This window comes from Sciurus vulgaris, assembly GCF_902686455.1.
Source record: "Sciurus vulgaris genome assembly, chromosome: 6".
NCBI classification, from domain to species: Eukaryota; Metazoa; Chordata; class Mammalia; order Rodentia; family Sciuridae; genus Sciurus; species Sciurus vulgaris.
In genome coordinates, this window is record NC_136466.1 from 116,672,492 (window position 1) to 116,698,656 (window position 26,165).

Sequence of the window (26,165 nt, forward strand, 5' to 3'; positions counted from 1 at the left end):
ACAAACAAACAAAAAAACCACAAAACTAAGCAAAGGAATAACTTCTAGTAAAAAAAAAAAAAAAAAAGATAAAATTTAAAAAGCAAGTGGCAAATTAGAAAAGAATGCTGGTGACATCACAAAGTATTAATGTTGGTATCTGATTTTGTACAAATCGATAAGATAAAAATTAAACAAAAGAGAAGGCCAGTGGGTGAGAATACGGATGAATAAAAAGATATAAATGGTTAATGAGGACAGAACATTTAAAATCCCACAGTACTAAAGCATGCACACTGTAAATACTAACATATTATGCTTGGCTTATATTGACAGAATCTTAAAAACCACAACACTCAGTGTTGGCCAACAGGAAGTAAAATATAGTTTCAGTGTAGGCCTGTGAGTCACTCATGTGGACAGACAGAAAGACACATGAACCACACACAATATGTATGGCTTAAAGACCTGAGAGGTACAATAAACTGTGAACTGGGGTTATCTGTGAGTAGTGCGTTTATAGAGGGTTTATAGTTTTCATGTGATTTCTCATAGTTTCTATGAACTACCAGCTTTACTGTTACAGTCAGAAGGTCACATTTTAATTTTTTTTAACCAAACCAAGCTTAAAGATGAGAGTCATGAGAACACAGCCTATAACATTTCTTAGGAAGTTTACCATATCCTTAAAATGGCACAATCACATGCGGGCTGGTAACCAAACTAAGTATTTGGTTACTGTTGTGGGCCAGAACCTTAGATTATAATAAGTCCCTGACTGCTCAACTATACTCCTTTCCAGTTTATAGGTTACATAATTGGGGCAGTGGATTTATTACCAAGTTTCTTGCTGACAACAAGGATGGACTGGGCTATCCCATAGTGATGCTCTCAGGGATAGCTCTAGCACACTGAAATACTTACTGATCCTGGTCTATCCCAAATTCATCTTTAAATTCATTAGTTTACCTTCAGTATTTCTTCCTTTCTGCATCTCATTTCCAAACTATTAAGTTTTAGTTATTTGCATTAGCACGCCTGTCTGTATAACCATTGCCTTTACCTCCCATCCAATTTAAGTATCCCATGAGGTCAAAGTGTAACACAATCAAGGTGAGTAGAGTGGCTATGCAAATGCAAGGTAAGTTGTAAAGAGGTAAGACCAATTTTCATGTGTGGCTCAAAAAGACACAAGTCCAAAAGAGAAAGGTGGTCCCACTTTTCTGAAAGAAATTTTTATTTTTAAAAATGGATGTGATATCTTATAGTTTCTCTTTACAAAGAGTAAAGCTTTCCTGGGTTTTCCAGTTTTCTTCTTGGAGTTGTATTGTTTTCATACAATCCATACAATTTCTCCATTTCTCTGATTATTTTCACCTCCCTTGGCCTCCTGTAGCTGAGTTATATCTTTGAGGAGAGGCTTGGGGAACAGAGTTTACTGAAGAGATGTCCACTGAGATGTTCACAGAGGACTGAGGTATAACTCAGTGGCAGAGTGCTTGCCTAGTGTGTGTGACGTCCTGGGTTCAATTCCCTGTTCCACAAACAAAAGCCAGGATCAGTAGTGCACACCTGCAGTCCCAGATACTCAGGAGGCTGAGGTAGCCAGGGCAACTCTTAGCAAGTCAATGTCTTAAAATAAACTAAAAAGCGCAAGGGATGGCTCAATGGAGAGTATTTGCCCACTGTGTTTGCAGCCCTGGGCTTTATCCTCAGTACCACATAATAGTAAACACCAAAGTGTTCAGAGTGGTTCATTTTGAATAGTGGGACTGGAATGTTTTATTGTGTTGGCCAGTCCCTATGTTCCTACTGAAATAAAGCTTTTCCGGGTTTTGTCTTCTTGGAGTTGTATTATTTTCATACAATCTCTCCATTTCTCTGATTATTTTTACCTCTCTGGGTTTCCTTTAGCTCAGTTATATCGCTGAGGAGGGTCTTGGTGAGCAGACTTGCACCAAAGATAGGGGTGACTATGCATGCAGAAATGAAATCTCTTTAAAACCAAAAGTTATTGTATATTCATAGACTTGGAGATCTATGGATATCTCTTTGATAATTTTTAAGAGTTTCCTAATAAGTAAGACTCCTTTCTTTTCTCCCAGAAGCCCTCTTACAAAAGAAGCAAAGAAGTCATCTGCAACTTTCCAGTAGAACAAATTTGAAGAAACAGGAATAAATATTTTGTCCCACAGTGTTACCTATATTTGATACCTTAGGACTTTAAAAAGTATTGGAGCTCACTTATCTCCATGTAGTTCAAGGGCTAAATATCACTCAGAGCTCATTCTTCTACCTATTTGAATTAAAATTTGGTGTGGAAGTGATATTGTTTAAACAGAAGTTTGAAGACATTCTCCTCAAGAGAATAAGTTTTCTCAGCTGACAGGAAGAGGAGGCGTCAGACTCGGAGCAAGAGAATGCCTGGGTGTGCGACAGCTGGTTGAGGATGAGGAGGGCAGCTCTGGAGGCTGAGAGCAGTCCTGGGATCTGCAGGATGAAGAGGAGAGCTCAGTCCCACTGAGTGCCCCAGACTGCACAGGCTTGGCAGTGCTTTCTTTCCCAGCCTCCAGATAAGAGTCCTGCCAACCAACACCTTGATTCTGGCTTATGATACCCTGAGCAGACAACCCAGGCAAGCTGCCCAAGTGTCTATCCTACAGAACTGTAAGATTAGTAAATGCACATTATTGTAAGCCACTAAATTTTTAGTGACCTCTTATACAGTAACAGAAAACTACTGCAGATAGTTTATTTTTAGAGCCTTATTACTTATGAAAAAAGTACTCCATGCTAATTTTTCTACCTTCATATTCCCCCCAAATAAATAGGTAACAATTTCTCCTCTTTCCACAAATGCTCTATGAATATGTATCAGCACACCAAAGTGTATGAATGTATGTGTACACTCTAAAGCACATGAAACTACAACTTGTATTTTTTCACTTACAACTTATCTTGGGTGTCTTTCCATTGCCACCATATAAAAGCCCACCACATTCTATATAACAACCATATAGAGCTGTTACACCCAAATCATTCTATACGTAAGCAACTGTTATTAAAGGACAAGTTAAATAAAATACTGGTAACAATTTTCCATTCCAGTTATAAGCAATGTTACAGTTAGGATGTTATTTCTGAGAATATCAGTAAGGTAAATTCCTTTATATAGATTTGCTGGGTCTAAGGGTAAATGAATTTGAAACTTTAATCAACCCTACAAACCACTAACCAAATGGTCACACTAATTCATATTAACACTTACACCATGTAAAAGGAACTATTTCCCTACATCTTTGCTATGTTTGGATTTTATCAATTTAAAATATTATGGGAAATGATACTATCTCATTATCCTGGTTCACTTTTGTTTTATGAGTGCAATGAAGTAAAATTTCATACTTTGTTGGCCATTTTTCTGCATGACATGATAGTCACACCTTTTGTTATTTTTCTGTTGGTTGGTTCATTCACCTCTTCATATCAATTTAGACAAGTTCTTTCTACACAGACACTCAGATGGACAATTATTTATGGACACACAAATATTTTTCACACTTAGTTTTCTTTTGATTTTGCTTATTTTATAGGAATTTTTATTTTAGGAGACATACACCAGTCTTTTGTTTGGGAACTTGAGGATTGTGTTTCATGCTTAGAAATTTCCTATAACTAGGAGCCTGTGGTTTTTCTATTTTTCTTTTTTAAAATGGACTGTCCATTGTTCTTTTGGAAATCCCCAGCTCCTCAAATACACTACTTAGATATGCCAATATCTGTTTTTTCTCCAGGCAATCCCGACACATGTACACAAATAATTAATGTGCCCATTTGTACCGATCCATGTACCAGGGAGGGGTGGCCAGACTCATACAATCCCTTTGTATTAAAAACAGAAAGTGTAGCTCTGAGTTCTAGACTAATGAGTGCTGAAAGGTAGTGGCTTTTCTTTCTGCTGTGTCCTGCAGAGATATTGAGGAATCCCCACAGGATAGAGAATGTGACAACAGAAAGGAGGAGTCAGCAGGGTGAGGAGCCACTGTCCGTGATCCAGACACAAGGACTGGGCCTCAGTTTACATTTTCTTCTACATTTACAGAAATAGGAACCTAGCAGACTGTGATAAATGGCACTTTGCATGAAAACCCACTTTCACTGCTTCTAAGAAGCTGTTGGCTCCACAAAATGAAGGAAAATACTCTCATACTCTGTGCAACAGACATCTCTCTGCCCATTCCCCTGATCAAGTTTGAAAATTAACATTAATGAGAAAATAATTTGAGCTAAGACCACAGAGAAAAGAAAAATAATTAAAAGAATCATTAGAGTCTTAACCACATTTGCTTCCTTTTCCATATTAGAACTAAAGAAAATCACAGCAATCTAATCAACAGGCATATGAAGGATAGTGAAATTATTATAAAACACTACAAAAAATGGAGTAAGATTATATTTTTTAAATCTTTTTTTGGTAACAAGGATTGAACCTAGGAGTGCTTACAACTCAGCTATATCTCCAGCCCTTTATTTTTACAGTACCACAATTTAACCAATTCATCTTTTACCTTTTTACTTTACCACCTTTTAGCAATTATTGTGGGTGAAATAAAATGTTATTCCAAAAGAGCAACTACCACTCTGTCCCTTCTTCTCCCAACCATAACAGTCAACTCCTACCCTCAAATGGAGCGACCCATCCCTTGGGGGGGGGGGGGGTCAGTGACAGACTGATATTTAAACATGAAACTAAGAGTGCCTGAAAGTCCATCAGTGTCAAACTGGAGTTTTCCCAAGAAGCAACATGGAAATTGAGCTACACTCTTCCAACCATCATTTTTCACAGTCCTGAAGACCTTTTCCTAAAACACAGGTCCTCCTCAAAATCCTGAGAAGGCTCAGCATCAAAAGTTGTTCCACACCCTGACCTTCATCTGACTTTCCTTCTTCGTTTTCTCCGTGCAATCAAGCATGCACATCCCCTACTCTAGCCATACGCTGGGAATTCTTTCTTTCACCTCAATTCTACCTGTCCAAACCTGACCCATCTTTTAACATGTTGGCCAAGCAGCTCCCCCAAACTCTCCCTAACTTTCATGATTGGAATTAACCTTTTTCTTCTTTGTATCACTTAGGATAGAACTTTGAAATTAAAAAAAAAAAAAAAAAAAAAAAAAAAAAAAAAAAAAAAAACATGCAAAGCAAAGGAAAAAGTATTCATTGCAGAGTTTTTGTACTTTGTCCCTACCTTCCCTATAATTCTATAAAGTACTTGAAGCCAAGGGCCTCATCTCTTGAATCTTCATCATCCTCACAATGGCCATCTTGAGATAACAGACAAGTGTAAGCTTAGGGAGAAACATGCTGAATGATTCTCAACACTTATCCTCTTCATATGAGCTACAATATCTGCATTCCCCAAGCACATTTCACATGTTTTACATCATCTGAAAATCTATAAAAGGAAAAAGTAATAATTGAAGAAGGACCACATGTAAAAAGGAATTCTGTATTTTGTAAAGAATAACTTAATGATAAAACAACAGGAAAACCAGGATAGATGCAAAGACACAACCAGATTTCAAAAGGCCTGACTTCTTTTAAAAAGTAACAAAAAGAAATAAGACAATATTCAAGAAAGGGTGATCGGTTACCTGCATGAGCAGAGAGAGGTGAATGTGGTCTAGGCAATGCTGGTGACTGTCCATTGCCTATCAAGCTTTTCCGGTTGCTTGTTCGGCAACTGTCAAAAAGAAAGAAAAATCAGTTTTAAGGGAGAATATAACAGCAACAATAGTCAAGTATGTCCAAAGGAAGATCAGACTAGGTTGAAGTACCTACAATATTTGCTCATGCGATTGCTAACATTTCTGCAGATTATTATGTATCCACTAATATTCAAGGGATGGCAATGTACTGAATATTAGAAACTATAATGCATTCATATAGCATAACACCATCAATATTCCTCACTGCCAGTGAAGTTATAATCACATGCCTTCTTTCAGCTCCTGTCTGCAAATATGTGACATGCCATATGCACAAGTGATAAATTAAGGATTCAAATCAGCAAACCACAGGTAGCATCTTTGTTGACATGAAATTTCTAATAGAAAATTACATGCAATGAAGCGCAATGACATTAATCTTACAATGATGCACTAATTAAAAATCTAATTATTTAGACAAATTTTATATTTGTGCCTTTTGTCAATAGCACAGGCGATGCCTAAGATAAATGTACTTCACCACTCATTCATTTTTCATCTTGCATACTGCATTCAAATTCTTTATTAAGGTACATGTTTTGTAATCATAAAAACAGATTCTAGTACCTTTAGGATAACAGTGATGGCCCTTTTTCACAAGCATGCTAGCTAGCTACTAGTTGTATCTTGAATATCCAGTAAGTAGAAATAAATCACTATACATGGCCACAAGGCACTTTTTTCTGTTTCTGCTAGTAGTAACTGATCTCACTTTGGTCTGCTCTCCTTCACTGCAGATGGATTCATTGTTCTCCACCACCACTACAGTAGCTAGAAAAAGGTGATTAAACCCCACAAGTTACCTCCTTCACCTCCTGTGTAACAGTGTTCAGGGTGCTGTGACTCCAGCCCTCCCCTACTGTGGTGCCCTCAACCATCATGAACAGTTTATTGCAATGCCATTATTCTTTAGGCCAGGCCTCTGTTATGCCAGGTTCCAGAAACAGGAATGTTCACCCAACCCCCTAAATTAGGTAAAGGAGTTGATATACTTCAGGGTTTGTATAAAATATTTAAAAGAGACATTTCTAAATATTCAAGAAATACATTTCAAATCCAAACCCAATTTCTTCCAGCAATATTGACTTGGGAGCCTGTCCTCTTTCTTAGATGTTTGCTACTTATTATCATTTGTCAACATTCACATTCATAATTTCTTAAGGTCAGGCCGCATTAGTTTATTTTCCTGACTGCAGCAATCAACATTCCCTAGTATTATCTGAGTTTAATTATGATCATGTTTACTCAGCCTTAAAGAAGTTGTTGAATAAGAATAGACCCATGATACTTAATTATGAAGGTGGATTGTGATACTATCAACTCATCTATCAAGAACTGTATTCAACCTATTAAATTCATCATCATTAAATCAGATAGTCTGATGGTTTTTAAAAGATACTGTAAAATATATTTAGTGTTAACTCAAATTAATGTCTCATTCCATTTCAGTAATGGAATATTAAACATATTAACCTGCTGAAATTAATACAAGAAATTATAAATGACAGATTTATGTCCTGGAAATCCTAGCAAACTTGTTTGAATGAATTAATGGAAATTCAGGTAAATTATTTTTAAAAGGGCTATTTGCATTCTATTTATTTATTATTGATCTATGTCATTTACAAAGATTTTCTCAACATTTAACTATTAATATCTGCACATGTAAATAAATAAGAGATGTATAACATCAGTAGCAATCCAATGAACATATTATCCAGTGAAATATAATGCTTTAAGAAAGTCTTAAAAATTTAAAGTTTTCTAAGAACATATAGAAAGACTACTACAATATTACTCCAGAAAGCAAAATAGTCGACAATTCACATTTACACATAAACAAAAATGTCACAATTACACCAGTTAAAGTCTATCAAAAAATGTATGCAAAAGTAATTCCAAAAATACCATCCAAAAGAATATCAAAAATAAATGTGTAAGTAAAACCTGAAGATGGGTTTCATTTAAATAATTGGAGGCACAGCTCATTGATAAATGCCCTGAATAATCTAAGAACACTATACAATCAAAAGTGCATTCGATAACCTATCAATCTTCAACATGAAGGTAGAGATGGCATTAAAATTACAACTGTCTTGGAACTTTCTTGAATCTCAAAAATCAAACAGGGAACTCAAACATGAAATACCCCCAAAATGGCAAACCAGAGTTTACTGAATACAGGCCAAACCTGATTTTCATGTGTACACAAAGTAAATCTCTATATTTACGTATGACCAGTGTAACTCCACATCATATACAACCAGAAGAATGGGAAGTCATACTCCATGCAGGTATAATATGTCAAATTACATTTTAATATCATGTATAACTAAAAAGAACAAATTAAAAAATTTAAAAAGAAGAAGTAGGAGCTTGGCCTCACAAATCAATTTTTGGCTAACACTCTTAAGGGTAAAGGGGTATTTTATACTGTGTTTAATTCTGAAATGCCTAGATCTGGTATATATTAATATTTTTTAAATCCTGGGACTCTACTGAGACATTCCATGGAATATCCAGGTGGAGGAGGGGAAGGTCTGCCTATCTCAATACTATCACTTCTAGTACCTCTGAGTGTCTTCTAATCTTATTGTTCTAAGTAGGGGATACCCAATAAATGAACTGCAATCTGTGTATGTGTGTGTGGAGCAGGAAACTGGGGACGGAATCCAGGGCCTGGTGCATGCTGGAGAGGCATTCTACCACTGAGCTACACCCCCATCCTTACAATCTGTACTGAATCCCACAATAAGGAAGCTCCAGGTGGGCTGGCCCTTTGAGTATTTGCGTCAATTGCCAGAACACCTGGCACTGCCTCCATTAATAATAACAAATGTAGTGTGCTTTGATCGTTCATGCCATTTTCTCATGGTGCAAAATGCTGTACTGAACTTTATGGTCATTATTCATTCATCCAGGTATCACATATTTTTCTGCCCAGGAAAGGAGAAGCTTAAGGTATTCAAGCATGAAGCAGGCTCCCCAGGTGTTCATGACCACACCTACTCATTAATCCATGAAATGATAAAATAATGAAGGTATCACTTAGGCAAAATAAATATTTCTTCCCTTTCACCAGCATGACTAAGTCAATTCTGGCTTACTGTTCTTGGGCAGAATCACCCAAGGGAAAAACGGGATATCTTGCCAGGTAAAACAACAAAGCCACTTCTCTTATAGCAGAACTGTCTCGTAATTAATCCTCTAACATTTGGCCTCATAAAATGTTTTCTCCAGTTTTCATCCTTAGGGATATAGGTGTATCACCACAAAAAAACAAAACTAAAGAATGGTAATGAACTCAGGTTTCAGACTTCAATCCTCAAACGCATTGGTTCAACCTCACCCTTCAAGAAGTAGGGAGAGTCCTTTTACCCTGCCCATAATCCAATCTCAAAGTCAAACCAACACCCACTTCTTCTCACAAAGTACTTCTTCCTCTTAGTCCTCTAGTTGAATTTACAAGGAAAAACTTACTTTTCCTGTCCATGCTCAGTTTATTCTCTGAATTTGGAAGGTGACTTCCATTGTCCTATTAATACAATGGCAAGGATTCTTTTCTTATAGAACCAGATTTATGCAGAGAAGACAGCCATGTACAAATTGAGACAAAGCAAACAATGGATTAGGACAGGGACTAATAATCACAAGAAAGCGCTTCCTACCTCATTTATCTGGTTCCTCCCTGGAAAGAACCACCCAGTGACAACTAAAAGGTGCAGAAAGAAGGATCCTACACAGGATCCTGCCAACCATGGATTGGGAGTCTGAGAAGAATGGGAAGGTGGACGGAGGATGACGGTGCTTTGGCACGAGTAGGACTGACTGCTCTGGAGGGCAGGGAGGCAAGTACATGGGGCAGAACAGTGTGTAGGAGTGTCACAGTCTGATGGGCCCTGGAGAGTGATGTGAGGCCACCACAAGGAAGTGTTGTATTTGTCTGCATGGCTTTGCTTGGACAGGTGAAATAAGGATTTGAACAGGGCACCAGCCCTGCTCCTCTGGTTCACTGTCACCATGACCCAAGCAGTTTCACAATGAGCTCGTCATTCTCTTAATTACTGCCAACAGCGCCTTCCATTTGCTTGGAAGATAAAAAGATGGTTCAAGCATTTCATCATCTAAATCAAGCCTGACTTGGGGTGAACACAAAGAGAAATATGGGCTACTGAGCGGAAGGATGGAGGGGTACAGAGGGGAAAGTATGTATTTCTGATCCAAACCACCCACATTCCATTTCTGCCTAAATTGTCCTTAAGCTCAGGGCTCTATAAGAAAGGTTTGGCAGGTTCTGTGTTTTATGTCTGAATCTGTCACATGTCTTCTTACAAAAGAACCTGTTAGCCATTTCCTACTAAGTTGTGAGGCCCAGCAGGATGTGGCCTTCTGCAATGGTACTGCGTAGCTGGAACTGCACTTAATTTTAACTGAACATTCACTTTGAGACATGAATTCTGGCCTGTTGATTATGGCAAGACAAGTGAGAAGGGGAAACCCCAAGAGCAGTCAGCACTACCTTCACAGCTGGCTTAAAAGGTCAGTGCTCCCTACAACACGTGACAAACTGCCAATGAGGGGCAGTAATGACAGTGGATTGAACGAGGAGAGCCCCAGCAATAGTGGGAAGCAAAGTTACAATTTACTATTTCATCTTCATGAAAATTTTGACAAATTTGCACAGGAGACCAATTATAAACCAAAGCTTTACCATCCGTGAACACCTGCTAACTATGACCTAAAACCATAGTTGAAACTTAACATTTGAATATTTCTTAAATAGAGAATAAGGCTGAAATAGAAGAAAGAGCAGGACCAGGAGACAGACATCATCTAGTGAGTAGCTGAATAAATGTGATAAGCTAGGTAACTTTCAGCTTCCATATATTTACAATGAAGTGGCGGGATCAAATGAGAGAAACAGTCATAAGTGTTTTTTTTTTTTTTTTACTAAGAATTTTTTTAAAGATATAAAAATGATCCAATAATCCCCACCACACTGGAATGAATAATTGCTTCATTTATCATATCTTGATAAATATATATGTATCATATACATACATGTATGTAAATATACATATCATATATATCATATCACATCATATATATGAGATACATATATATTTATACTATACATATATATTTATGTTGAGAGAGAGAGATTAAAGATAGGGAAATGTGCTTTCTGGTATACAAACCAGTAACTCCTTCCATCTTCTAAATAGGCAAGTACTCAAAGAGCTGTGGCTTATAGCTTTCCCATTCATTGTTGGTACCACTGTAGCATATATGTATTTGTATAATGAGCAGAATGGGTATGATTTTACATTTTTACTAGTGGAATCATATATCAGGAAAAAACAAAAAAGACTAGGAATCGTGCATAAATATTAATGGGTTTTCTCCTAAAGATAACACATGTCACTTCCTTTCTATTGACTAGGCTATTTTAAAACTATCAGGGTTAAAGGTTAAGTCCTAGAAAACTGATAGTAATGCGAATGATCATTGTCCATAATAATAAAAATGAATTTTGCCTGGTGGAGGTATGATCAACAACCTCCAAAACAGAAAGATGACCTCAAACCTTTAATGTCACGATGCTGTACGATATTAACCAGTTTTGCAACCACAAGCAAATTCCTTTCATAACTCATTTCATATATACATGTACATATATATACCCATATATGTTTTTTAAAAATCTCCATTGAGTCTGCTTTAATATGTTACTGCTGTTCTAATTAATTAATACTTTAAATAAAATCTTTCACATATGTTCATTTTATACGATAGTAAGGCTTTTGACTTTTGGATAAATTATACTTTAGCATACACAATACATTATAGATTTTCTATAACTACCTTTTTTCTACTCAATGTTATATTTTGAGATTTAACCATGGCAACATAAATCTGGGTCTAATTCATTTCTTTTTTAAATTATTCATTTGACATTTTAAGAATTTTAGGATTCTTAAATGTTCTAAAATTATATATTATGGACATTTCCTTTTCCTCTATGCAACCTTAAATATCTAGGATTGTGCATTTGTAAATCTAGTTGCAAAAGCCTTTCAAAATATCTTTAATAAGACCTCTACTTGAAAGAAAAATTATATTATGCAAGAAAATCCTCCTTAAAATCTTCTCTGGATACTTCTCCCCTAAATCCTGCTTGTTGCTACCTCCACAAATCTCTGTCTCTGTCTCTGAGTTACTGTGTTTTCCTAGAAATAACTTGACTTCCTCATGTAAATCAATCACTCCTTTTCTGGGGCATCTTCAAGTCAACACTCCACCACTTTTCCTGAACAGCACAAGGCCACACCTCATGGCTGGTTGGAAAAGTTCCATTACTCCTTAAAGGCAGCAGAGAACAAAGCTTTACTATTTCTGTCTCTGTCACATATGCTTTGTAGTTTATAAAGTTAGGATATTGCTGGTGTCTTCCCCATTGCCCCTGAAATCCAGGTTCCTCCAGGCTTCCATGAAATCATTCAGTATATTACTTTTTGTGTGCCTAGGATATGCTAGGCACTATTCTGAACAAACAAAAATACCTGGCCTCATTTTGGAAAAGGAGCAGAGAGTAAACACAATAAGTTAGTCATATTTATACTGTGTGAGATGGTGATAGAAGAAAAGTAAGGCAGATGTAGGACAGGAAGGACAGGGGTGGGAAGTTCGGATTTTAAACAGGTTATCAAGAAAGGCCTCTTGGTGATATTCAGGAAGACCAGAAAGTGAGGAAGTGAAAGCGCAGCAGGAGCAAATGCCCTGAGGCATGAGGGTTTCAGGAACAGCCAGCAGACCACTGAGGCAGAAAAGTATGGGCAATGGGGTGGCGGGGCGGGGGGTTGTCCAGAAGACTAGAACAGAGAGGAATGAAAAAAGGCACATCTTGGCATCTCGCAGGCCACAGTAGGAAGTCTAATTTTCAGTCTCAGTGAAAATGGAAGCTCTTGGAGTGTTTTGAACATAGTCTGACTTTTGTTTTAAGAGGATTGTTCTGGCTACTAAATTGAAATAGTTGGAGGAGGAAGCAGGAAGACCAGTTTGGAAGTGAAGTTGATGTGCATCCCAAATGCACTCTCATTGCCTGTGATTCTGTTTTAAATAGAGTATTTTATTTTAAAAATCTGAACAAAAATGGTCACAAAATTCAATGCACACATTACATATTAGTCCATACTCTCTTGTACAGCCTCCAAAGCACTGGTGAATTAGCAAGTGCTGATTCTGCAACAACTACCAAGCCCTAGTACTTCAGGCTTTTGCATATTTGCATGAACTAATGACCTACTTCATAGTTATCAGGGTGATGTAATTGTTGATATGGTTGGCTTGATATATAACTAAACTTTTCCATTAGCAGAAAAGCTCTTTTTAAAGGCATTAATTATAGTAAGAATGAATGGTTGCTCATGCTGTTTTCATCTATGAACAAAAAATTTAAGATGATTACAGAGTGAAGTACTGGTCTTTGAGGTTTCAAAAATTCTGAGGAAAATCAATAGGAATATATATGCATGTATATATAGTAAAAGTTAATATATACACATATATATACATATATGCATGTAAGTATATGTGTACACATAAACACACACACATATTAGCATTTATAGTGCTTCTTGGAAATACTAATCCATTAAGAAAAACTAATAAAGAGGTCTGGCCCAATTTCCTGTCTTCATAGCAGAAAAAGAGAAAGCTGAACATGCAGATATTAGTAAGCACTATCCAATGTGACAAATACTTATGGAGAGCCTTTTCTTATGTACGAAATGCTATGGAGGATAAGAAGATGAAGATACTCTCAAAGTATTTAAAATAGAAGGCTGATTCATAGAAAACTACTAGTATTCTAAGGCAACATCTGGAAAAGAGGCACAAACAAAAATTTGTTGCTATCTCAAGTGTAAGATAAATTCACAACCAGCTTTTAAATGTGTTTTCATAATAAACAAACACTAGATTTTCACAGCATATACTAAGCATTGCAAATTACACATCAGTAAATTTATTTCATAAATTTCATCTTATGAAACTTCATAGGATTTGCTTAAATAATCTCTTGATCTCTATAACCTACCTGACACAAATACATTTAAAAAAAATTTATTTCTTCTCAGTTATTCTCCACTTCATGGCTACTTCACAGATGTGCATACTCACACAGTTATTTAGATGCAGCTGACATGGTGAGCTTTGCTGTCACATTATCAGCATGCAACTTATGATGAGTGACATCCACCATGTTCTACCACAGTAATCAAGGCAAAGATTATCACTCTGTGGTCACTCATTCATTCAATATCATTCAGCATGGAGTTTGCAATCTAGAATGGGGGATAAGTTTCTTAAGTATAAGGATCATGTTTTATGTGATACTAAACTTCTTTGGATACGCAGAAAATAAAGAAAATAAAAATGATTTCACTAGAGATACATTTTAAAAATACTGGGTGGGGGGCAGTGCTGGGCATTGAACCCAGGACCTCACGCATGCTAAGTACATACTCTACCACTGAGCTATACCCTAGTCCCCACATTAAAGTTTTGAATGACTAGCTAAAAATGGCTCTTAACTTTAACAAGTTCATAATTTTAAAGATATTTTTTAGTTGTAGATGGACACTTTATTTATTTTTTTATTTGGTGCAGAAGATCGAACCCTGTGCCTCACATGAGCGAGGCAAGAGTTCTACCACTGAACCACAACTCCAGCAGAATGAGTTCATAATTAAGCCTGGAAGACAAACATAAGTCAAATTTATTATACTAAATTGATATAGGATGGCATTATAATATATTTACTTCTAGTGAAGTGAGTAAATCCTTGTATATAACTAAGAAAATACAAAGAGATTAGGACATCTGTGTTGCTAGACACAGGGGATGAACCATCTCACTAGAAAATATACATACAAATCAGTCTGAACAAAATGATGTTCAGACTTGGGATGAGGGTGGGAAGAGCACTGGAAGGCTAAGTCTAAGAGCTGAAGAGCCCTTTCTTGGGAAGGTACTCCATGGGCTGATGCTGGCAGATGGTATGGTCTCATTTCAGATTTCTAAGGTCTAGTCTACCCTGCAAGGAAAAAGCATTGCTATTTCCTGGCTGGGCCTACCTGTAGCAGGGGTTTCAAAGTGATAAGGGGTAAAAGCGGGTTGGAAATGATGGAGCCAGTTTTGTAAATGGTTGAAAGGTCAGGTTCTGTGGTTCTGAGACCCAAGCCTTTGATTGCACACAGGGAAGGTGTAGTGAGGGACCAAAGAGAAGGCTGCAGACATACTTGGGAATTCACAAAAAATAAACAAAGCACCAACTAAAACCTTCCTTCCAAACCTCTACTTTACAACTATGTATTGCTGGGGAATGGAGATGTGTATGACATAAAAAAGTTATTATTTTTTTTTTTAACTCCCATGATTTGTACTCAATGAAAATATCAAAGTCAGAACTTGATATATCTTTTCCCAAGTAGCAGAAACCAAGGTCGAAATGCTATGGTAAAAATGACTTTAATGATTTACTGGCATTAGATTATACTAATTGGCCAATGGTAAGGATATAAATCTTAAAAAAGGGTCTTAGAATGTGGTGGCTGCATACCAAAACAGAAAAAAATTCAACAACTTAAATCTAATGTTCCATCAGTCTTTTTGGATATATCATAGTAAATTTTACTATTCACTTTTTTCCTCTGAGTAGTGTCATCTACTTATATTTGTTTTAAGAAATGGTCTTTGGCTTTAAAGGGTGGGACTGGGAGATGTTCATATATTCAAATCTGTTTATTATTATTTTTAGTTGTATATGGACATGATTTTATTTTATTTATTTATTTTATAACGTGGTGTTGAGGATTAAACCTAGTGTCTCACACATGCTGGGCAAGTGCTCCATCACCTAGCTATAAGCACAGACCCTCAAATCTTATTTGGGGATATATATATATGTATACACACACACACACACACACACACACATGCACACACACATGCATATATGTGTACACATATGTGTGTGCACATATATATCCATGTGTGTGTGCATGTGTGTATACATACGTGTATGTATGCGCATGTGTGTGAATATGTATTAATCACTGAGGTAGCATACTACTATTTTACTCATTCCAACCTTCTCCAAACAGAAATTAAATCTCAGTTTAACTTGGTACACCTAGAAATATTTAACTTGGTGACACCTAGAAATATTTAACTTGGTGAATATATTTTAGTCTATAGTATATTTTAGCTACACAGCTAAATGCTATTCCGAAAAGTAAAAAGCCATTTCCTCTCTCTGGATGCAAAGACTGCAAGACCACTCCTTTTGGACGCTTAAAAGGGAGAGATTACTTCTGGGGCCACAGAATCTCCTTTGCATGACACTCAACAGAAATTTATTTCAGCCCGGAATGAGCAGCATGGCTGTTGAACGCCTTCCAGCTCTAAAGCATTTTGCTTTTGTGTAGCAGTCTGGCACACCACTGTGTCCACAAGTGCACTGCCCCAGTTCCATGTGCCTCCACCACCAGAACACAAACACACAAACGTGCACAGCGGCATCAGAGCCACACTTTGTTCTTTTCTGTGAGGCAAAGTCATGTGGCAAGAAGCCAGTCTCTTTCTGTTCAATGTGTTTTGCTGCTAGCTGCTCCTAATTCAGTATCTTGCAAAATGACATTCTGTTAATGACATGAATGTCAAAGCTGTGATAATGGCAGAAGTAGAAGGAAATGTTTCCTAAATGGAGAAGCAACAGGAAAACTGCCAAGTGGATATTAAAATAAGTTGTGTGTTTACCCCCTACTTCAGTGCTTAGTCCCCTCCAATTTGTTCCCAACATGAAAGAGAAGTGGTACCCTAAGGAAAAAAGAATAGGGAATAGCTCACCTTAGTGAAAGGGCAGGGGGAAAAAAACAAACCAAAAAACCAACCAAGAGGTCAAAGGAATGTTTTCCCTTAATTAACTTGACAGATGTCTTTTCTTCTCCTCATTTGCATCCACTGATGTTTTCTTAGTCATTTTCTCATTTTGCCAAGATGAAATTGGCCACAAGGAAGCCATTCTGTTGCTAAAGACAGGACAACTGGGGAGATACCAGAAGATGCTGGGCTATAAGTCACTCTGTATTCAGTTTGGGTAACCAGTGCTACTTGCTGTTGTTATTTGTGGACTGAGTAAACTGAATTTAGGGTCTGAAAAATGATGTGGCAACTTGCCAAGGCGGCACCACTAATTAGTGGCAAACAAAGCCTAAGAGGGGTGATACAGATCCTACAACCAGGGCACTTCAAAGTTAGAAAGTGCCCTAGATATATGCATACATTTAACTACTTCTTATGTGAAGGCATGATAATTCTCCTCCACAAAGACAGAATAAGTTCTATTTTAGACATAATGGATGTGAGCACTTGCTGTTGGTAGACTCAATTTCAAATTTCAACTCCCCCTGAACCTCAATTTACTGATATGTAAAATAAGGATAAGAATATTAACTACTACAGAGGTCTACGTGGAGATTAAATGAGATAAAATATGTAAAGAAATTAACATGGTGCCTAGTACACCGAAAGCACTTTTAAATATTAACTGTCAAAAATAAAGCATGTGGTCTGTCTCTCTCTAGCACGCATTCTTTCATGCATGATGCTTGCATGCTTGGAATGTCACACTAAGGCATTCCCTCACTGATTGTGGAATAAGAAGTGTATCACTGCCCATAGAATTAGCTTCTCAATCAAAACAATGAATTATGCAAGAATTGAAGAGGCTAACTCAGGCAGCAAGACTCCACAGTAAATACACATATTGCAAAGACTCCAAGTAAATATAAATATCGCAGAATGTGTCAATAAAAAAAGGGACTTGTTGGTTTTAGGAACAAAAAGAAACAAAGCTTAAACCCAAGTTCAGAGTATTCACCCCAGCACTAGCCAAAGGCTTCAAACTGACATGGTCAGGCGGAACAACAAGCAGGGGGACTAGGGACTGCATCCAGTAGACTTCAGGATTTCAGAACAACTGTCAAAACTATGTGCATCAGCTCAGCTTAGACCAGTGCCTTCAGTCATTTAAAATATCTGACATGTCTTTCTCTGCTACCATATTCCTCAAATAATCTGATAAACTTCACAGAAGGGTTTGTCCAAAAACAAAGAAAACAATAATAATAACAGCAGCTATTATCAACTAAGTATTTACTATATTCCAAGCAATGGTTTAATTTTCCTGAAGGTCTTGAAAGGTAGAACTTGGAACACTGAAGAACTGAGAAGTTCCATAACTTACCCAGATGGCACAAATAGTAAGTGGGAAAAGTGGGATGCCAAACAAGACAGTTCACCTTCAGAACCTATGCTTTGAACTATTTTGCTGGACTGTGTACAGAGCAGAGAATGAGAACTTTAAGGGGCCCAGGCCCAATAGTGACATTTACCTTGGTAAACTGATATCTCAGCATTCTGTTCATACATAGATCATGAGTTCTGGCTAACTATGAATTTCTTGCTATGAGGTGGAACTGCTTCTAGAGTAGCAAGTGAACCAGAATTTTGACCCTGCAGCCTGAGCATCAAGTACAAAACGTGGCTATAGTTATCAAGATTCACACCTGATTGTGTCTTTCTGGAGACAGCAAGCCTGATTCTAGTGGACAGAAACCCCATTAAGCAGGGATGTTTTTTATCCCAGGATACACTTGTATACATGTTTTTCAGGCCCATGGTAGACACACAGGTGAGACACATACATGACTAGGGATTTGCTCCTCTACAGTACATCGTCAAGGAGCCACAGGTAGATGAGCAACACGTGGATTTTCCAGGGCAGCTGGCATTTCTTCCTTATTCCTCCCCTAACCAGCTGGTTGAGCCAGACCCAACAAAGGAGAATTGTGTTGACACATAGGTATGTCAGACTTTTGTTCCATTGTTTCTTTGTGAATTTCAAAACCAATTCTAAAATTCTGGATCACTCCCCCTACCCTTGAAAGCAGCTTTTTAAATTTTTATTTTCATTTTATTATTTCCATGTAACTGACTCAAAGTATTCAAGAGAACACAGAAATAAGGTTTATAATGTTAAGTGTCCTTGTACTCCCTGGCTTTGGAGAAAAGAACTAATTGCCCTCCCACACCAGGAAGCAAATTTAGCTAGCAGAAGACCTAAGACATATAATAAAGTATACTAAATGCATTATTCAGATGAGCTATTTTAGAGGTTGAAGTATTTACAAATAATATAACTCAAAGCAAATTCAACAATTTAAAACCTATGTATTTACAATTTGAATAGCCTTGTGACCCCAAATCTTGGATTCTTTTGTTGCACTTTTTCTTTCAAGAAAAAGTCTTACGTAAATATATGAATATGCAAATGGTATGCTGTTACTCCATGTACAAACTGAACCAACATGTATCCCATTTGTTTATGATAAAAATAAATTAAAAAAAAAAAGAAAAGAAAAAGTCTTACATCTATCCCCATCCTAGCTCCCCAAACTCTAGGAGAATAGGCATGAAAGCATCTGAGTATAGATAGAGGCTTCACCAAACCTTATTAACTAGGTTAAAACCAAGGCAGGAATTCATACAAGATAGTCTTCAGTTACTCAGGAAAATTATAATTCTGGTGCAGTCACCTTCAGATCTCTGACCTGCCTCTTATGGACATGGCCACTGGCTTCTCCTAAGTCCAGCCTTTTTTTTTAATGAGATGATCTCATCATCCTAGCCTGGGATTTGGTCCTTATTAGTAAGTGCCCTGAGTTCCAGAAAAACACACCATCTCCACGTCTGCACTGTACTCACCAGACACCCAACCTAAATTCAGTCTGCATTCCCTTCAGTGACTCAGAGAGTTCCTGTTCATTGTGCTTCTGGATTCCTGTTTATTAAAGTTAGGAATCCTGGACCTTCCCATGGAAACACTTCTAAGAAGAAATTCAATGGTATATAGAGAGATGCACCCTACTGTGTAACTTTCTGTACTGAAAGGGATCCTAAGAAACTCACCCAGATGAAATTAAACTACACCAAAAGCAGAATCAGGATACCTCCATGTAATGAAAGCAAATCACTGATACTATGAGAGACATGAATGTGAAATCTTCTATTGGCTATTTCTAAATAAACCCTAAATCCTACTGAAATGGCAAAATCACATGAAAACAACAAAGCTAAACCCATCTTGAAACTCTGTCAACAGCCACCAAGTGAGTCACTCTTTTTGGCTTTGTGGCCACATCATATTTTCATTCACAGTATAATCATAAAATTGTAGGGCTCATTTGTGTAACTAAGAGTGTTTTCCAGATTCTTAAATTAAGAATCTCTGTTCAGAGGCCTGTGTCTTCAGAAACTAGCTATAGGCACTGCTTACTATAGTAGGCACCAGTGTTTATGAACTTGCAAAATTACATTGTAAGGAGCAAACTACTTTGTATTATTAGTTTGTCTCATGTATAGTACAACAAAATTTTGATGTCATGTACATCAAATAATAAGAAATCATTTATTAGTTTTGTATCATTAAAGATTCAGTGTTTGGGGCTGTAGCTTTATGGTACAGCACTTGCTCAGTGTTTGGGAGGCCCTGGGTTCAATCCAAAACAAAACAAAACAAAACAAAACAAACAACAACAACAACAAAATGAACAAAGATTTAGTAATTTTAAGTAGTATGAAACAAAGCAGGTGAGTGATAACCAACAGGGTCTACTGACGTTTTATAATCAATATCAAGTGATAAACCATCTAGAATCAGAATGAAAGGGCAGTATGGAAATGCAAGAGATAAAGAGTTTCATAAGATACAGTGAACTCCCATCCCCCTCCACCAGTACAGCCATAAACTTGGTTTTCTTGTTTTAACTCAAAGAAGAAACTTGTTTCTCTGATGTATATGTAGCTTTATTCCTTCATCCAAACTCCCCCACCATTTTCTAAAGTGTCTTGCCCCATGCAGAATAATGGTATCAAGACCTAAGAGACACATTCTTATGAGTTTTTAACCAGGAAATCTGGAGAGGGAAACATTTCCCTGCATTTTTAAATGGTTCTATTGTTCAGTGAGGCCACGGACTTTGTGTAACTGGGATGACAAATAAATAAATAAAAATTAAACCCTGTCTACCTAAGTTTCACAGAACACTATGTAGTCATATTAGAAACAACAACAACAACAACTAGAGGCAAAAATAAAACAAATCAACATACAGGATCATCTAAACTGGAAGAGCAACTGTCAGAGGAATAGTTCAATACACAGGTAGATAAAGTATTCCTGGAATGATAAATATTCCTGAAGCATAGAGGCAGGTTTTGAAATAAGTAACAGAAAGGAATGATAGTTAATGAAGGAATGATTTTTTTTTTTTTTTTTATCATTGAGAAATTAAGGACTGGTGGGAGCAGAGGTCCCCAGGAAAGTTATTTAATGTGTTTGTTGTATATTGCTAAACAAAATACATAGTTCCATTTGCAAAATAATCTTTGAAAAATTTTGTGTTACAGTGAATATCAGTTGAAGCAATAATTAATGTTTGTGTGATAGTTGAAAGAGAGAGAGACAGAAAGAAAGGGGAAAAGATACTGGCAATGAGTTCAGCACCATAGTTAGGAAGAATTAATGGTATATTAATTATAAATGCTACCTAACCCCCAATCCTTCTGGCCCTCATTGTCACAGACTTGCTCTATAGAGATTAGTCATTTTTCAACTGTTAAAACTTCATATTAGAGAAAGAACTTTGATTAGTTTTCTGCTCCCTATTTTAAGATATGATTTTACCTCAAAAAGATGAATGTCTAACTCATCCAAAAGAAAGAGTTAATCAATTTGTACTGAAATGAAGAAAACTGCTTCCCTAATCTTTTTTAAATGTTTTTTTAAAAATTGATAAGATCTAGGAATAGAAATAGGGCTGGCAACTTTTCTTAGCATGGCTCATTTTGGGGTTATTCTGTCCTCCAAATGCTTTATAATGCACCAAATGAAATATATATTTATAAAAACCTACCCCCAGAGTAAAGACCTAGTTCTTTCTCAGTCACACCAGCCCCAAATCAAATGATGAACCATCTAGAATCAGGATGAAAGGGCAGTTTGCAAATGCATGGCTCAAGGCCATCATGGGGCTGGCAGGCCTTCTGAGAACCCAGAAGCCAGCTGGAATGAGCAACAACTGCTTCTTGGCTCCCACTTGCTTTCCTCTTGGGATCTATCATTCACTATCCACCTTAGGATAACTAACTGCCACTCCATGCAGAAGTTCTCCGTCTCTAATCAAGCCATCTCACCACTTGCCTCCTTATATACCACCTATATTTTTTTACTTTCCTCTGAGATGACAGAGAACAAAAGACAATGTAGGACAATGCAGAATAAATGATGAGTCTCCTTCCCCTAAAAATCCGCCCCCCCACAATAGGTACAACTAGAAGATGAGATATCAATCCTAAAGTCACATACAGAGATAAGTGAAAAGGGGAGGAAAACAGCCTGATATTGCCACACGTAAAACATACAGAAGCAAAGAAAATGAATTGGAAGAAGACCTTCGACAGTAATGACAGTGACTACTTCTCGGTGGCAAGAATGTGGGAGTGTGAAACCAGACTTTTGCTGCAGTTTCCAAAAATTTTTGATCGTGAATACTGCAACCCCTTAATCTGTCAATTTTTCTACTCTTAACTGCTTGATGCTGCCTTTCCAAGACTTTCAGGTGAGGTCTTATAAAGAAAACCAATGTCTTTTCTAATATTGCTAGTCAAATTCCTCAGAGAAAAGGAGGGAAGCAGAGAGGGATGGCAATGTACCCTGTAACAGAATAATTTATTAAGCCATTCATTTGTGGTATTCTGATGACTAGAAGAGAATGAAAAGTATTTTTTCCTTCTCTTATTCCAAGAAGTCTTTGTGTTTCAAGTCTGGGCTCCTAGACCTTAGAAAGTCCTTAATGGGTTTCAGATTCAGGAAAGGGAGCAGAGGTGGGGAGGCAGGCCAAAGGCAAGGTCCCCCTAAGGAAGAAACAGCCTACTGAGAGGTGTACTTGCTGGGAAAGAAACTGGTGGAACTATGCAAGCCTAGAAGACCAGGATTAGCTTTCCTGAGACAGGCAGGGGGTGAGGGGAGGCAGTGGTGTCTGGTTATGTAGCTGTGTGAGTGACCAAGGTGGTCTGTGCCCACTCCTTTCCACTCCTTTCCAATGCAGGCCTCCAAGAGGTAGACGATAGGCCATGTGGTGGGCCTGTGTGTGACTTGGGGAGGAAGGTAAGTGGGACACAGATTTAGGAACAGGAGCTGTGCTCCCTGTGTGAGTGCCAGTTGACTGTGTTCTGCCACTGCAGGCATCCAGGAACTCCACATCCCAATTTAGAACAGGCCACATCATTCCACAGGGCTTGAAGGACAGGCCACAACAGATGGAGAGCAAGCCATTCCCAACATCCATATCACCTGACAGTCTCGAAAAAGCTCCATCAAGCAGTTAAGAGTAGAAAAACTAACAGGCCAGATTACCCTTGGTGGGGAAGTACCAGCTGGCCCCAACTTACTCACCAGCTACCAGGAATACCAGCCAACTATCTTTTCCAGGAAGTCTTCGATATGTCATTTTATTTTATTATTTTTTTTTTAGCCCAAACCCATCTCTCTTAGAACCTGGCTTGATACACAAAAAGAGAAACAAGGCACAGAATGTTGACTATACAGTTTATTACTGGAAGGAATTATTTTCACCCTTAAAATAATAATCCAATGGCTGTTGGTTGTATAGTCACCAGAGCTGGTTCAGTTTCATTCTAATGGTTACTTATGACCTGGGGGAAACCCCACAAGCTTTGGCAGGTTTGGAGAACTCCAAATACAGCAAAGACAAAGGAAAAAGGTGTCTACTTAAAATACAAAAAAACACAAAGTAAAATGAAAAAGCCCCTTCCCCATGAAAATTAAAACAACAACCCTACCAACAGCTCCAGGGTTGCAAAGATTTGAAGAGAATGTGAGGCTCTGAGGGCTCTGGCTTATGCTAAACCAGCAGTCCTACAGTCCTACAGGGGAACCTTTTTTTTTTTTTTTTAAATAAAATAAGTTTCTAGATTACATGTGTACTACTAAGACAAGACTCTATCCTTTTAGACTATCCACATAGAGCACAGGTTTTTATAGCACCAGATATAACCTGCTACTCTAAAATAATAACTCTACAGACGTCATCCTCTCCCAGCTTTATTGTTACATACATTCACTCCTTTTGGAGCTTTAATTACTGAATTTATATCCGGGCAGTGATTACCATATTGCATCAGAATATAAAGTGTCTCAAATTCAATGTGCAGAATACGAACAAAGTCAAAGCCACAATAGGGACTTATAACTTGAATCACACTGTCACATGGTAAGAAGACATTAGCAAGCCCAGTATAGTGGCACATACCTGTAATCCCAGCAATTTGGGAAGATGAGACAGGGGGATGGTAAGTTGAAGGGCAGATAATACAACTTAGTGAGATCCTGTCTCCAAATAAAAGTAAAATATCTAAGGATCTAGCTCAATGGTAGAATGCTTGCCTAGTATGTGTGAGGACCCTGGGTTCCATTTCTAGTCCTGTGGGGGTTGAGGTGGTGGTGGGGGGGGGTAGGTGGAGCAAGCTCCTGGTCTTGGAGCTTATATAATAATCTGAATCCTGTCATCTGTTATTACAGTGCCTGACATTATAGCAAGGTCACCTAGTTATCACTACAAAACCTATGGCTATAGAATTAATGGACAAAAATTGTAAGTGGGGGTAATCTAGCACTAGAGAGAATGACAAAGGGTGGGACCTTGTGGTTTTGGAATCATTGTTCTGCAATTGTCACCCTCTCCAAATACCCATAGCATCCCTTGACTTGGATGCTCATGGATTTTCCTGGAGAGCCTTTCCAAAGGTTGCAGAAATACTGTACTTCTGTGGTAACAGTGAACATTTCAAATGAGTTTGGAATTTAGGGCCCAGAAAGGACATATCCTCTTTTCAGTGTCATATGTAAGGGCTGAGTAGCTGAAACACCTGAATAAGCTCTCAGAAACCTCCTGAATTCTCTAGGTGGGGATTGTAATGACACCACAACAAAGAAAGAAGCCTTTTTTAGAGTAGTTTTAAATGAAGAGATTTCACAAAGCCAGATAACTCATTTCATGCTGAAGACAGTGGCCAACTGGTTTATGCTTATGTTTGAAATGTGATCAGCTAGGAGCACAAGCTGCCGCAAAGGGCCTCTTTTGTTGAAGACCAAACAGATAAACAGGGTTATGTACCCCTAGGGAAATGTAATACAATTTAAAAACCTATTCTTATACTTCATTGTTTATATGCCTCTCCAGATGGATGGCACATGCATGTAGACTCACAATGTCTTATTATTTGACAATAACTGATACTTTCCATTGAAATTTAAAATTTTGCTTATCAAAGACAGTGTTTGCAAAAGTCAAGGTAAAGGTGACAACTGTAATGAGAAAATAAACACTAGAAGCCTGTCTTCCCACAGCAAGAGTCAAAGTTAATCAGTTTAACATGTTGCAAAATCCAGATCATTATAACTGAATTCATAGGGAACCATGCATGACTGCTTCAGCACTGTAACCCCGCTTAACAAAGGCAAACTAGCTGTCAGTTACTTTAGAATCAAAGGCTTTGCTTTGACTTAGACCAGGAGCTGTTTTTTCTTGGTCAGAAAAGGACAATTTTTAGAATATAAAAAGGACATTTTTTAGAATATAAACCATGCCTATGTTGCAATATGCTATGCCAAACTAGCTCAGCCTGACCCTGACTTTTTCTTTATAAAGTCTCCTTAAAAAGAAGTATCTCTAACAACTGGAAAAAAGCACCATGAAATTAAGACCCAAATAAAGTAATGCTTACAACTCTATCAGTTAGCTGAGAGTGAAATTCCACATTGTTATTTTAATGTTAATAGCTGCCACTTTTTAAAAAGTGCTATCAAGTCAGCAAGAGCTTTATTTTTTAAGGGTGAGTTGTTCACAGTAAGAACTAATTGACTGCCAAGAAGGAGACAGGTTTTCTACTCATCAAAATACTGGTTTCCATCTCCTTCCATACATTCAGGAAAGTCTTTATACTTAAATCTGAAAGTCTTTATAAGTATGGTTAGACTAGGGCAAAAACAAATTTTTATTTATTTTTCTAAAACATAATTATCTTAATAATGACTGAAATTCATCTTGTATACATGTAAATATGGTTTATCACTACTAATAATTTGTCTATACAATATTGGACATGAAATAAACTGCTATAAATCTGTACTATTATGCTACCTGTAGTTACTTCATGTTGCGGTTGTGTACTTCTGGATGAAATATACACATCGTTTTATTGTTCTGCAGT

General features: G+C 37.4%; 1 protein-coding gene across 18 annotated transcripts in view; it reads right to left on the reverse strand.

Moving 5' to 3' along the window:
* Positions 1-26,165, reverse strand: part of MAST4 (microtubule associated serine/threonine kinase family member 4) — a 556,979-nt gene that overhangs the window by 103,423 nt on the left and 427,391 nt on the right. For all 18 annotated transcript variants that reach the window (XM_079144856.1, XM_079144854.1, XM_079144853.1 and 15 more), the window contains one exon: positions 5,634-5,722. In XM_079144856.1, coding sequence (XP_079000982.1) covers positions 5,634-5,722 — 89 coding nt within the window. The remainder of the gene's footprint in view (positions 1-5,633; positions 5,723-26,165) is intronic.